Here is a 13,940-nt window from a genome sequence, read left to right as displayed (position 1 = left end):
AGTAACACACCAGCAATTGCAAAGTATAAGGTGATATTTTAAAGCTTAGTGTGAAGTATACGTGAACAAAGGATTGAAGAACTATGATTTTCCTAAGTACCTCCAACTCCTTGATACTACAAATTGTTGCATATAGGTTGTTGGTAAGATCTCCTTCCTCGCACTTAGATGTGATGAATTAGGTATGTTTAGGCAGGTCACTGAGATACCATGCAGGCTTCCCTGAGCTGTTGTCAAATAAGCTGGTATGTTTCCATGGTGAGGTGGTGCTACGCAAATATCTAGCTTAGTATCCAGAAACAGTAAAGTCGTGGTACTGCAGTGCTTTACTCTGGCTCGTTAGCATTGCACTCGGAGCAAATCAGCCTGCACTCTTCACCGTATTTGATGCGGCTTTGTGTTGCAGAGCTTGCTTTAAACCTCTCTACATGTAGAACCTCTATACATGTATCTACATGGGAAGTTCATTTCGCTGGTGTCGTTGGTTGTAGAACAAAGCATATTATGGCCAACTGAACAGCTCTTTGTCTGCACAGGTCTGTCCCAGAAGGTTTCATGCCAGATGCTGGAGGCAGAATTTTCAGAAATAGTAGATCTTATTTTGAGGAAGATCTTAAGAAACTTTCAAGCAATTAAGGAGTGAGAAATCTCACAAAAATCCAATGAGATATTGCTCTCTTCAGCAATGTTAAGAAAAAAATCCTCCTCATGTAGCTAAATACATGACTGGTTTTTCAAAAGCATCTGCCACAAGGCATTTCCCTTTGGTTTAATCAGGGCCTGATAGCGCTGAGATGCAGTGTTTGAGAAATCAAATCCATAGGGACTTGTTTCAGAAAAATCATAGCCCACCCTGGATCATAAGAAACCCAAGTGTCATAATTACTTTTGGAAGCATTTGTAGAATATAAATGAAATTAGGAATTTGAGAATGCGTCACCCAGACAGCACAAGAGCAAGTTATTCCTGTTGGTATTTGTCTTCACTGCATCCAGCTGTTGTGGTAAGCATACAGGAGTGATTATTCATGATAGTGAGCTTGTTGGGAAAGTGGAACCCATGGCATTATTTCATTAAAATACCAAGCAAAACTGTAGACTTTTATTATGAGACTTACAGACATGTTTTCAGTCCATTTTCTAAATGTTTCAGAAAAGTTATTTTTCATTTGAATAATGAATCAGTTTGAAACTAAAGATGAAAGTTAAGCACTAGTTCAGTAAGTAACTCTATTTTGGGATGAAAAGTTCATTGGTAATTAGTTGTGCTCTTGGGATTTCGGTGTGATCAAAGGTGTTTATATAGCACCAAGAACTATACAACAGGTTTCTTCTGATGCCAACCTGTATAGAATAAATTGCCTCACAAGTAGTGCACACCCACGTAAACTCTGAGAGGATGATCAGTTGGTAGGAGAAGGTGGGAAAAATTAATCTTCTCAGCCTGGTCAGGTACCCAGTACTGACAGATCTTTGGGTATCACACACACTACAAAGCCCATTTCCATGGACGTAATGCAAAGCTCCTTTGGAATGGGCGTATGTTACAGCTGTAAGTAGTAGTGGGCTGCCCTTGTGACCTGCACGGGGGACATCGTGAGCTACTGTGTGTCAGACAAAACTGGTTCCAGCCTGCCCAGATGCAAGCCAAGCAACAGTAGAAAAAGACCATTGCACACTATAAACTTACTCAGAGAAGTGTACAGCACCTCCCCACATAACATATGTAAGGAGTAATTCTGCAGCTGTTAAGGGGGGACACACACCACTTGCAAGGGATGTGTGAGGAACAGGCCACGTTGACGAAAGTTTGCTCCTGGAAGAACTGCAGTCGGTGGTCGTTCCCATGCTGGAGCAGGGACAACTAAGGAACAGAACAACAGGAATCCCTGTGCCCAGGACAGCTGGAAGCGTTGGACACTTGAGTGGCAGAAAGCATAATGCACACTGCCTCAAATTCTTGTGCTGCCTGTTGGCTCACTGGATGGGTTCTGACAGTGTACCTCACAGTGAAGCTAAAGGAAACTGAAACTTGGGAGCAGGAGAGAGGAAAAAAAAGTACGTTGATACGTTTGTCTCATTGTTTGCATTCTTTTTCTTTCCCCGGTATCTGAATTGGCAATGAAAGATTTATGTTGATCAGTAGAAAATTAACTCAGATAAAATCCCCCAGCTTCAGACTGCTTGTTTGCAACATCTGTGTATTGGCAGAATTTTCTGCCATGTGAGATCATTATTGAATAAATCCACTTAGAAAGCAGAAATATAAAGCAAATGAGTAGCAACTTCCTGAATTCATCCACAGCTGTTGAAATAATGGGTCTTTTTGATTATTGAAGTGTCAGGAATTGCAATAACACTCACATACACTCCTGAAAAAAAAGCAAGGATGTGCACTTTGACCTGTTTGCACCTCAAACAACTAAAGTTCTTTTAATATGAAGCTGGTAAAAGATAATCTGATTTTTATATGATGAAAATGGACATCTCAAGGGGAAAAAGAAATAGGTTATGTTTACAGGGCAGGAATAAAAGTTCATTGCTATTACTTTAATACTGAATTAGTACGGAGAAGTACATAGTAACTAACCTGAAGTAGTGTGTCTAGTGACACTAATTCCTTACAAATGTACTGGGAAATTAAAGGTCATCTGATGAGTCGGATAAGCATTGCTTCTTTCTTTTCAAACACTGAAGAGGACAGTGTTTCAAACAAGTTCAGCTGTACTGGAAAACCATGCAGCTTCTGCGGTCATCAGTCTCCTTCAGGTGCCTTTTCTGCAGCATGCTCCTCCAGAGCACAACAGCCATTGCCAGTCTTTCCCCATTCCCAGCAGAACCCAGATGTAGAGGGGCTTGCTCACTGGAAGTGACTGATTTTCATCACAGGAGGGAGTAGGGAAGCCAGTGGAATGGGCGCATTCAAATAGATTGTGCTGTGGCTGTGTATTACTCAGGTCCTCATGTTACTGGAGCTGCTGTGTGCGTGTATGTGGGTGATGAGCAGTGAAGATTCTGCTCTCTGTGGTGTCTGTGTAGCTGATGATGTTAGTATTGTGTGTGTATCTGCATCTCTGCAATATGTACTCAGCTTGGGATTTTGGCTGGACTTGCAAAAAGGAACAGCAGCAGCCGCAGCTGTCATCCCTCTGTGACATGCTGTGTTGTGCCCCACGTTTCCACGTTTTATTTTGTGCCATCTTTAGCTCATCTGCTGTGAGATTTGCGTTCTTTTGCTCTGAGCATATAATAGAGGTCTTTACCAGGTTTTTTGCTGCTGTGTCTGGCTTCAGCTTTTTTTTGCTGTCTTCTCAATGACCACGTTGCAAAGTGGGCATTATCAGCTTTGGAAAATCACAGCCTGCCTGCTTGCAGGCTTCAGTGCTCCTGTAGCACTAAACTTAAGTCTTGCCTTTGCAGAGCAAATCATGGTTATGAATCAGGAATGTGAATATCGATGGATCTGTATAGCTCAGGGGGCAGAGTACAGAGTGGGTTTGCAACTCACCATCCCTGCCAGTTATTACTCCTTCATTGTACCTTTTAGAAGTTATTAGAACTCGGCAGTAAACCTGTTTAAGTTACTGCCTTGGCAGAATCTCAGGGAAAAAAAAAAAAAAAGTTTGCTACTGCTTTAGTAAGCTGAGCTAGCCCAGCAAAATCTGACAAATACCAGAGCTAGTAGGAGGATATGGGTGGAAAACACAGCTAAGCTCACAGCTGTGAGAAAAGTCTACGAGGGGTTGGCAGCCCATTTTCAGTAGCAGTGAGGTGTTTAATGGTCTCATCTGTTTGTACCTTCAGCTTTAAATGCAGATAAACGGAATGGGATGTGAACTGTTCCCCATGCTTCTCGGGTGGCTTTGGGGGCCAGTGCTGAGCTCAGTGTTGCTGCAGCCAAACACTAGTTTGGATACCTCTACTAGGGGCTGAAAAGCCTCAAAACTACCATTGCATAGCTCAGAGATACAGCACTCTGCTGCAAAGCTCAGCGTGGGTCCCCTGTAGCTGGTCTGTTTCGGCATGACCTTGCTCCCCGTCGTTACAGGTGCAAATTACTGAAATACATTATACTGCACTGCAAGACGGCTTCGATCAAGGTCCTTTGAATCTAGACCATTAAGGCTTATCAGTTGTCATAGTAACCCTGTGTTATATGGATTTATATTATGAAGCTGTAGTAAGGCTGTTGCTCATCCCTTTAAAATAAGGCATAAATCACTAATGCAGCTTATCAGTGATAGGACTTCTTTAAGTACTATTCTAACAGAGAAACTGATTGGCATTAAATGACATGTCTGTTAGCGGAGGAAGACAAATGAATCATAAGAGTGAAGCTTTCTACACGTATGCTTTGTTGAAATGCATTGGTGTCATTAAAAGCCCCAGGGGAGGTTGTGCAAGGAAGGACTAAACTCACATAGGACGTCTGAAGCTCTTGCTTTTGCCATGTCCATGCCCAGTGCAGGGTGTGCTGTACAGCATCATCAAGGCAAGTGGAGAACATATACACAGATGATTAAATGGTGGAAATTTTGTTTAATATTTGTTCCTCGTTGACATGATTCTTAGGCTTGTGTAAAACAGTAGCTGAAGTATCTTTTTGCCGTTGCTGTGAAGACGATGTAGCTGTGCAAATGTAGTATACTTAGATTTCTGTAGGGTGCCGTTGATCAGGGGAGTCATACAAAATCAGCATTACAGGCAACTACCGAACGATTAAAAGTTACCTGCTGGCAGGTCTCAAAATATAATGCTAAATACGCAAGGCATGGTCTGCCATGACGGGGAGTGTGTTTTATCAAAGCTGCTGACAGCGTATAAAATCTCCGCCCTTGGAAGTTTTCAGGACAGGTTTTACACAAAGCCACGGTGAAATGACATAGCATCGGGAAAAGTTCTGCTTGGAGCAGTAAGCTGGACTAGAAACTTCCAAGGTTTCCTTACGACCAACATTTCTGTGGTGCAGATGGAAAAAACCCAGATCATCTTTTAGTCAAGCAAACTATTCTGCGTATCTGCTTTGTATACCAACATTAAAGCCTAACTGCCTAAGACTGCTACAGCACCTGCAACATAGCGTCCAGCGGTGCCATGAGAGCACGCTGTGGCGCAGGAATTTTGCAAGAAAGCAAAGTATCAGTCCTGTCTTGTAGAAGGGCAAGGAGGGTCCAGACAACTACAGGGCAGTAAGCCTTAGCACAATTCCTGGGAAAGAGATGGAGCAACTACTCCTGGAAACCATTTCCAGACACATGAAGGACAAGGTGGTGACCAGGAGTAGTCAGAATGGAATTGCAAAGGAGAGATTGTGCTTAACCAGCCTGATAGTTTCTACAACGAGATAGCTAGCGTGGTGGGTGAAGGAAGGGTCGTGGATGTTGTTTACCTCAGCTTTAGTAAGGCTTTTGACAGTGTCTCCTGTAATACCCTCATTGACAAGGTGACAACGTACAGGTTAGATAATCGGGCAGGAAAGTGCTTTGCAAACTGGCTGAATGACTGGGCTTAGAGGGTCTAAAGTAGAGAAATCTCAAGAGGGATCTTCTCAGTGTGTGTAAATATCTGAAGGTGGTGGGGAATGAAGAGATGGGAGCCAGACTTTTTTCAGGAGTGCCCAGTGACAGGACAAGAGGCTATGGGCACAAACTGAAACACATGACATTCCATTTGAACACAAGAAAATACTTTTTTTTTTTTTTTTTTTATTGTGGAGATGGTCAAACACTGAAATGGTTTTCCCAGAGAGGTTGTGGATTGCCCATCCTTGGTTATCTTCAAAACCCAACTGTAAACAGTCCTGGACAACCTGCTCCAGCTTGACCTGCTTCAGCAGTGGGGTTGGACAAGGTGTTCTCAAGAGATTGGTAGGTCACAGTAAAATTCTGACTGTATAATGTTCAAAGCCCCATGGGACTAGCAGGATCTCCAGGCTGGCTAGATTTATCCTCAGTACAATTCTGTATCCTCAGGCAATTACGCGAGTGTGAACCGTAATTAAAAGAGCACATGACATGCAGGCAAGTGAGAGATGAGGACGGCTTAGAAGAAAAGTTTGATTTAGGTTTGGTTTTGATTTATAAGCAGATTCCGTTTTTCTGTATGTCACTGAAGTGCAAGCTAGAAAGAGCTAAAGATGAAGGAAAAGAAACATTTTGTGTCAGTACTGTTGAAGGAACAAGGATGGGAATAACATAACACAATGTCTAAGGTCTGGCAAGCAGGAGTGATTTTGCATTTGGACCATGAACATTAGGTTGGAAGGGTCTAGGCATTTGTCCAGATTGAGACCAGATGTCCCTTTGCTTATACAGAACTCCTACTTACTGGTATCATTTATCAATAGAACTCAAATGGAAAGCTCTCCCGGAAAATGTTATGCTTTAACGTCTCCGCTACATTTGTTAGTGGGAGGTGTCAGACCGGTCTACCTGGTGTTCTGAGTATTTTCAGAAGTTCTTTTCTCAGTTATTTCCACATCTTTCCTGGTAAAGGATACTTTCAGGTTTTTAATTCCCCTGCTTCTGCATCCTCAATTCATAGCTCAGAAGTTGTTGTTATGTGTTTTGTTGTTGTCTACTTGACGTACAAATGCTATCCATCACATGCTGCTGTTTCAGCTTCACGCAACAGTTGGTTGCTTGCCTGCCTACACTCATCCCGTAGGAAAGCAAGCAAAATAGTGAGAGGTTTTTTCTGAGTTGCTTTGTCAGTGGTGATAATAGCAGTTATAGGATAATCACGCAATTATGGAAGTAAATAGATTTTGATTTAATCAGGTCTCCTTAGTTAATGACATTGATTTATCATGCCAATAAATGTGAAAAATATGCCACTATGGTGATAAATTACTTCTGCTAACTGATCGGTGTTACAAATTGCTGTTAGTATAATGAGTTACGTGTGCTTTTTTTGGACTGCCGTTTCATATTTCTGCATCAAAATGGTAGGCCGTGTCTGGTTTGTGATTAAATTCTGTTGTGACCTTAACACAAGGGTCCATTTCTGGTTGTAGGGCTGTGTTGTACTGGAAATGCGGATGGTTCACTTCAGTAAATGGAAATGGCTAAACACAAAAGCGCAGGACTGAGCTGCAGAAGGGGATGTTCTGTTTTCCACATGAGGATTCAGGGGTCAGCTTAGGCTTGGTTCTGCTGACTGCTGCGCTTCTAAAAGACCATGTTTGATGATTCAGAGGAATGGCTTGGATTGTAGCCCATACCTGTGTGTTCTGTGAGTAATGAGGACTGAGTTTTGGTTGTAGTTGTCACCTGAAAGCTAACATGGTAGCTTTCACATCTGTGTTTTCACAATCACAAAATAGTTCTCTCCAAGCTGTCTCAAAAAATGCTGTCTTCGTGTTGTTTGCATCATCACATATCTCCAGTGTTTGTTTCTACTGAAAATCAGAAAAATATGAAACATACTAAGAAAAGGGAAAGGGAAGAAAGTCAGGGAAATTGAGTCAGTACCTGCAGAGACTGGGAAGACAGGTAAAGAGAACAGCAGAGATTGTAACAATTTTGAGATAATAAAAAACCTTTTCCTTTCTCTTCATCTGCACCCTGGAATAATTTTTTGCCTAAGGGACAGGTGCTCTGCTTTAGAAGTCATCTGTGAGCGGTGGTCTGCCCCTTTTTTGATCTCAGCTGTGTACAGCATGTGTCTTTTTAACCCCTTTTGTGTCTATCTCCAGAAGCAGCAGCTGTTTTCAGGGAACAGGACTGTTCCCTGTAGGCATGCTACTGCTCTGGCTCACCTCGGTCTACCTACTGTGCACAAACCCCGGTATCCTGGGGAATCTCTAGCCGATGATTCACACCTTCTTTCCTCTAAAACAATGTATGACAAATGAGTTTAAAGTAATGTGTTTTTTTTTTTTACAATGAGGTTATTAGAAAACAAACATTGTTACATCTGAAACATCAGGTTTATTTCTATAGTTGCTTTTTAAAAAGAGTTGTAAGTGCTGTGAACTCAGACTCAATTTTTAGGAAGTTTAGATACAGTCTAAAAGATGTATCTTCTTCCCACCTGCTTGTGTGCTTTGGGGATTAATATCTGAGATGATATCTGAGAAACACTGAAAGGAAATGTTTCAAAAAACCCCTAAAACTCTCCGACTTTTCCAGTTGGAACCAGTCTGTGAATGGTTAATGCCTATTGAAAAAAATAAAATCACCTGGCTTTGTTGTATGTTCAAACTAGGCAATCGCACACACTGGCATGAACTTACACCTCATATGCCAACCTGAAAATTACTCATAAAATGTGTCCTCGATGCCACCAACACAACACAGTAAGAGAACGTGAAGTTCTCCTTAATTAGTGACCCTTGGGGTTACATTCTTTGAAAAACCCTTAGGTACATTTGTTAAGCAGTGTAACAGCAGCAGTATATACCTAGCCTCTGTTAGAAGGAGGAAGGGGGGGGGGGGGGGGGCGGGGATTACAGTGGATGGGTGGCATAATCGATATGAAAGGCTAGGATGTGATCAAGGGTTGTACAGGTGTCCTGGTTTCGGATGGGGAGAGCTAATTTTCTTTTTAGTAGCTGGTACAGTGCTGTATTTGGGATTTAGTACGAGAATGATGTTGATAGCACACTGATGTTCTAGTTGTTGCTGAGTAGTGCTCACTCTAAATCAAGGACTTTTCAGTTTCCCGTGCTCTGCCAGTGAGCAGGTACACAAGAAGCTGGGAGGGAGCAGAGCCAGGACGGCTGACCTGAACTAGCCAAGGGGATATTCCTTACCATGGGACATCACGCTCAGTATATAAACTGGGGGGAGCTGGCCAGGAGCTGCCGGTCACTGCTCAGGGACTGGCTGGGCATCGGTCAGCGGGTGGTGAGCAATGCTATTGTGCATCTTGGGTTCTTTTCCCCTTGGGTTTTATTCCTCTCTCATTTTCTCTCCTTTTCATTACAATTGTTGTTGTTGTTATGATAATAATACTTTATTTCAATTATTAAGTTGTTCTGCTCTCAACCCATGAGTTTTACCTTTTCTCTGATTCTCCTCCCCATCCAACAGCGGGGGAGGGGAGCGAGCGAGCAGCTGCATGGTACTTTGTTGGTGGCTGGGGTTAAACCACAACAGTAGGGAAGAGTGGAGCTACCTTAAGGGGACCAAGGTGGGAATTAGTTGTATCTTCCAGTATCTAATGGGGAGTTACAGTGAAAAGAGACCTCAGAGGCAAATAGGAGAAGAACAAAAGCCAACAGTCCCGAGTTACAACAAGATAAATTCCAGCTGAACAAAAAATGCTTCCTGGTGAGATTAGCACAGCCAATGGAACAACTGCCCAGGGAGGCTGAGATGAATCTCTGTTCTCAGAAATGTTAGTCCTTGTCTGGACAAGGCCCCAGGCAATACGAGTTATCTCTGAAGGTAGCTGGACTCTCATCAGGCAGCTAAAGATTTCCAGAAATTCCATTATTCTAAAATTCTATGAGGTTCTATAGCGAAATAACTCCAGCTGCTCTGTTTTGCTGCCCCCTTTGCATTTTGAACACCTTTTTCTTCCCTCCTCACCCATCTTCTCCATACATAGCAGGAGTCATTGCCTGGAGCTATTCTACTCCTAATCAGCTGAGAAAGGAGTTCTGATCCCCTGACTTCACCTGAACAAGGGAACTGACAGTGATAAGAGGTGGGTCCCTCTGGTGCCCTCCTGCCCCACCACCCTGCCCACCCCTCTCTCCTGCTACTCCAGCCTGCAGAAGAAAATCATGCTCACCAGTGAAAGCAGCCCTTTAAAAGCTGATTTCCCATTTATGTGACACTCGTGGGGCTTTGTAACTTGCAAGTACTTACAATGCCGTGTTATTTTGTCTATTGTACCAGTGACACTGGGGCATGCTTTTGTTAAGTAAATCTTTCTTTCTTAAATGTTATTTATACTTTTATTAAAACAAATGGCTTGCAGTATGTTCTGATCACAGAGAACATGTTACATCTACCAGTATGCACAGTACTTGACGTTATTGATCATACAGCACAGATTCTCCTCTGTTACATTGAGTTCATATGAGTCAGGCCACTTACAATGTTATTGACAGGATATTGAAATGACAGCACATAGATGTATTTTTAATGTAAGTAGTATGTGTGGGATGTAATTTACAGGTAAAGGAGAGTGACTGTTAGATTATCTTCTTGAAGCAGGGATTTATTCTTCACTATATACGTAGAATACCATATCCTTTATGAAATTACCCTCTAAGTGAAGGAAGTTTCTCTTAATTATTTACAATCAAATCTATATGTGGCAAATTAATTTATGAAGTAATATTAAATTTAAGACAAATCGTGTAAGGAATTAGCTTTGAGAATGTTCTTCAAATAGCTCTACAGTTAAAACATGCTGTCTGGTAATATTCTTGTCCACGTTCTAGGCTGTTTCAACTTCCATTAAAAGTCTTAAGACATCGTAAAAAGGCTTTAAAACTTTTAATTTTGCACATAGGTGGGTCCCGGGAACAAGCCCTGCAAAAACCAAACCGAACTGAAACCTTAATAACATCTGGCAAGGGCTAGTTGGTGCTGGGAATAAAAAATGCGTGTGAGAATAGAGTCATGCTGTACTGTTCTGTAGAGAACCTTGGGAACACGAGTGGCTCTCGTAACATTAGGAACTACCTCCCTAATCCTACCAGCACTGCAGCTGTGAATTGCACATCATGCCTTTTAGAGGCATGCCCAGTATCCAGCTTTTTTTTTGGATGCTCCTGTGTGCTTCAGGTGACAGGACAATCCCTGAGAAGAATTTTACTGCTTTTGCCTTAAGATTAGAGTCAAAGCAGAAGCAACCTTTCGCTTTTTTCCAGTGTTGTATTTGTTACTCATCAGGGGCAGTCTTTTGTGTCAATCCTGTATTTCAGTTTTTCTCATGCTGTCCTCGGCTCATGATCTTCTTTTCCTATCAGTGAGAAGGAAAAGGAAAGCTTTAAACATGTGTCTGTTTCAGACATCAATGGCCATTTTGTCATTAGTATTTCAGTGGCTTGAGTTCAGGCCCGGAGTCTCTTACTCAAGCCTTAAGAAGACTCGGTTCAGACTCCGTGGTAGTTACCCAGACTTGTTGGGTTGCTGAGGGAAGCCTGTCAGCCAGGCACACCTGGCCTGCAGGGGCTTTGCCGACCTGTTTCACTAATGCTGGCCTGACGGATCCCATGTATGCTAAACTCACTGGTGCTTTCGAAACCTTACTGCTAGGTAACGTCTATAATGGCCTTGGGATCCTGCATTTTCTTTTTGATCACTGTGATTTGAAGATACGCAGCGCTGCAGTAGGCATTCTCAGTTCTTAATGGGGTGGAGAAATAGGTGATATGCGAATTTTCATGTGAAGAATAGCGCAAGCCAGTTTCCCGGGCAGGGCTGAACGTGACTGAAATCTGGTCGTCGCCCCAGGGCTGTGCCACTAACGGTATCAGCAAGGGCGTAATCTTGCAGCGCTGAGGTGGATGGGCACATAGGCAGGAGGCAAGGTGGGCACTGTTGAAGAGAGACCTACATTTCACTGTCATTAGGTGAAAGAGAAGCCAGAAAGAGCAGTACACTGCAGTGCTTAAAACACCTCTCAAACTGCTTAATGAGCTGTTCTAAGTTTTCTTTGCTGCTTCTTGTCCAATGCTTGCTGTCATGCAAAAATGACACGTCCTCGGTAAAGGCAGGCAGACCCTTGTGAATTCTCTTTTGGGTTTTTTGTGATTTGTCTTTTTTTAAACAAGGCGGGCTCCTTTTCCCCTTCTTCATTTTTATTTTAATATTGAAGTTATTAACCATTCATGCAGCGGGCAAAAGTGTAGTGCTGTCAAAGTGTAAGTTAGACGAACAAAGCAAGAGTCTCTCCTCTTTCAGTTATAGGCAGCTCAGTGGTTAGTGGCAAAGGAGAAGGTGAAAACATTGTTTAGCTTTATATAAATGGAGGGGGCTGAGAAAAAAATCTGGTAGAATTCCTTACCTTCAGGTCCTAGAATCACTGAAGTGTTAGGAGAAAGGGATTTCTAGAGTTTTTCTGGTCCAAGCCATTACTGAAAGAATAGCTGTTCTAGCTAGGAACTGATCCCTTGGAAATGACAGCAATATTTGACAGATAAAATCCTAGTCATTTTCTGAGGAAGATTCATCCTTTTTCCAAGAAAATGATGGAAAAAACCAACAGGGATGAACTACACTGCAAACAGTGTCTGTTACTGCTGGTGTACCGTTTAATTTAATTCTGCGCAGGTACCATGTGATACCATCCCTAGGCCGTAGTCTGTAGGCCAAAAGAAAACAGAGGCACTGTACAGTTTTTGTGAATTGAAACCCAATAGAAATAGATTTCTAAAAAGTAAAATGTTGAGAAATACTGGCAAAATACATCTTCAAGTATGCTTTATTTGCAGGTGATTAAAAAGATTTTTAGGCAAAAAAACTAGTCAATCTCATCCAATACATGATGGAACATGATTTAGTGCCTAATGCCAGGCAGACTGGAAGATGGGGATATAGGACCAATTATGCAGTTTTTGACGGATTACATGTGATTATATGGTCAACATTCATATAGTAAAAAGACTTGATACATACGTATGAAGAATTATAAGCAGTTAATATTTTAACAATAAGCAGGAGATATTGTAAGAAAAAGAAGGGGTGTAAGGGAATGGGGAAGCTACAGACATCTTAGTAATATCAGAAGCCATAGACATTTTTTTAAAGACATTAGCTTGTTCCTGCAAATCACTGCACTCTTGAGAATACTATTTGCAATTTAAAACTTATCTAAAACATCACCAAAAGGAAACACTAATTCCTATTTTTTTTAAAGTATTTTGTATGAAGAATCTTGCAAAGAACTGAAATATGGCATGGCCAAGAAACATGAATTACCCACCATTTCAGAGACTTTGCATTCATCACATTTAAATACTAGGTGTCTGATTTCGGAAGGTCTCATGCAAAATCCAGCTATAAAAACTCACCACAGAATATTTTCAAGGATAAAAAGCTAATGTTTTTTTAAAGCTGTGACAGACATCCAGTTGTGAAGGTGAATTTTAAAACTAACGGTCCACATTTTCCAGAGGACATTCAAAAAGACATTATTGAACTTTCTGTAAATGCCCAGCTCTTGTCTGCACTTTGCATGGAATAGTTACCAAAGCTGTAACTTTGGACAGTTAATGGAATATATCACTGCCTGGAGTATTGCCAGAGGTAACATCATTATCTTTCCATAACTGCATAATGAGAATTAAATGATCACAAACCAAATTCCTATTATGAAATGACATATTTTTTTTTCTCATGTACAATATATATATTCATTTATGTTGAATATAAGTCCGGTACAACTATCACAGTAATGTGCTGTAGTGGTCTTTCATAGTGAGAATACTGCCCTAATCACCTTTAACATGCAAAGCTTGGAAGAACCAGAAATTCACAGTAAGTAGTACAATTTGTATATGCATTTTCTGCCATCCTAAAGTTAATCAGCACACTCAAGACTGTTGCTTATTTTTCCTATATGTTTGACAAAAGCTACAGTTCTATATACTGTACATTCACAGTGGGATACCAACCCCCTGTACTTTCTGCAAGAAGGATCAGGTTGCCACTCTCCATCAGAGTAAACATTCTAGAATTTAATATAATAAGCTTGTGAACAGTTTGTCCTAGCTCGAAGTTCGGCAGTTCAGGACTTGATAAAATTCTCCTTTTCATCTCTCTGAAAGGTTTCTTGCTAGCGCATTTTGTAGTCATTAGATACTGACATTTCACATAGCTGTCCTTTAAAATCCAAGTCTACTGTGAAATCCAGGTCACGCTGTAAAAAGATTTAAATGTAACATGTAAGTATGACCGTAAGTTCAGTGTATGAATTCAGTTACCAGTGCTTGAGTTGAAAAGACCTGCAGATTAAAGAGATACCTACCATGGTTTC

At 41.5% G+C, this 13,940-nt stretch overlaps 1 protein-coding gene across 2 annotated transcripts in view; it reads right to left on the bottom strand.

Moving 5' to 3' along the window:
* Positions 1-37: 37 nt before the first annotated feature.
* The window catches only part of PRMT8 (protein arginine methyltransferase 8), an 85,751-nt gene continuing 71,848 nt past the window's right edge, over positions 38-13,940 (bottom strand). For both annotated transcript variants that reach the window (XM_080393656.1, XM_080393657.1), the window contains one exon: positions 38-13,823. In XM_080393656.1, coding sequence (XP_080249782.1) covers positions 13,740-13,823 — 84 coding nt within the window. In that variant the 3' untranslated portion in view covers positions 38-13,739. The remainder of the gene's footprint in view (positions 13,824-13,940) is intronic.

The sequence above is a fragment of the Falco punctatus genome (assembly GCF_963210335.1).
Source record: "Falco punctatus genome assembly, chromosome: 6".
NCBI classification, from domain to species: Eukaryota; Metazoa; Chordata; class Aves; order Falconiformes; family Falconidae; genus Falco; species Falco punctatus.
This window is presented reverse-complemented; position numbering and strand designations above follow the sequence as displayed.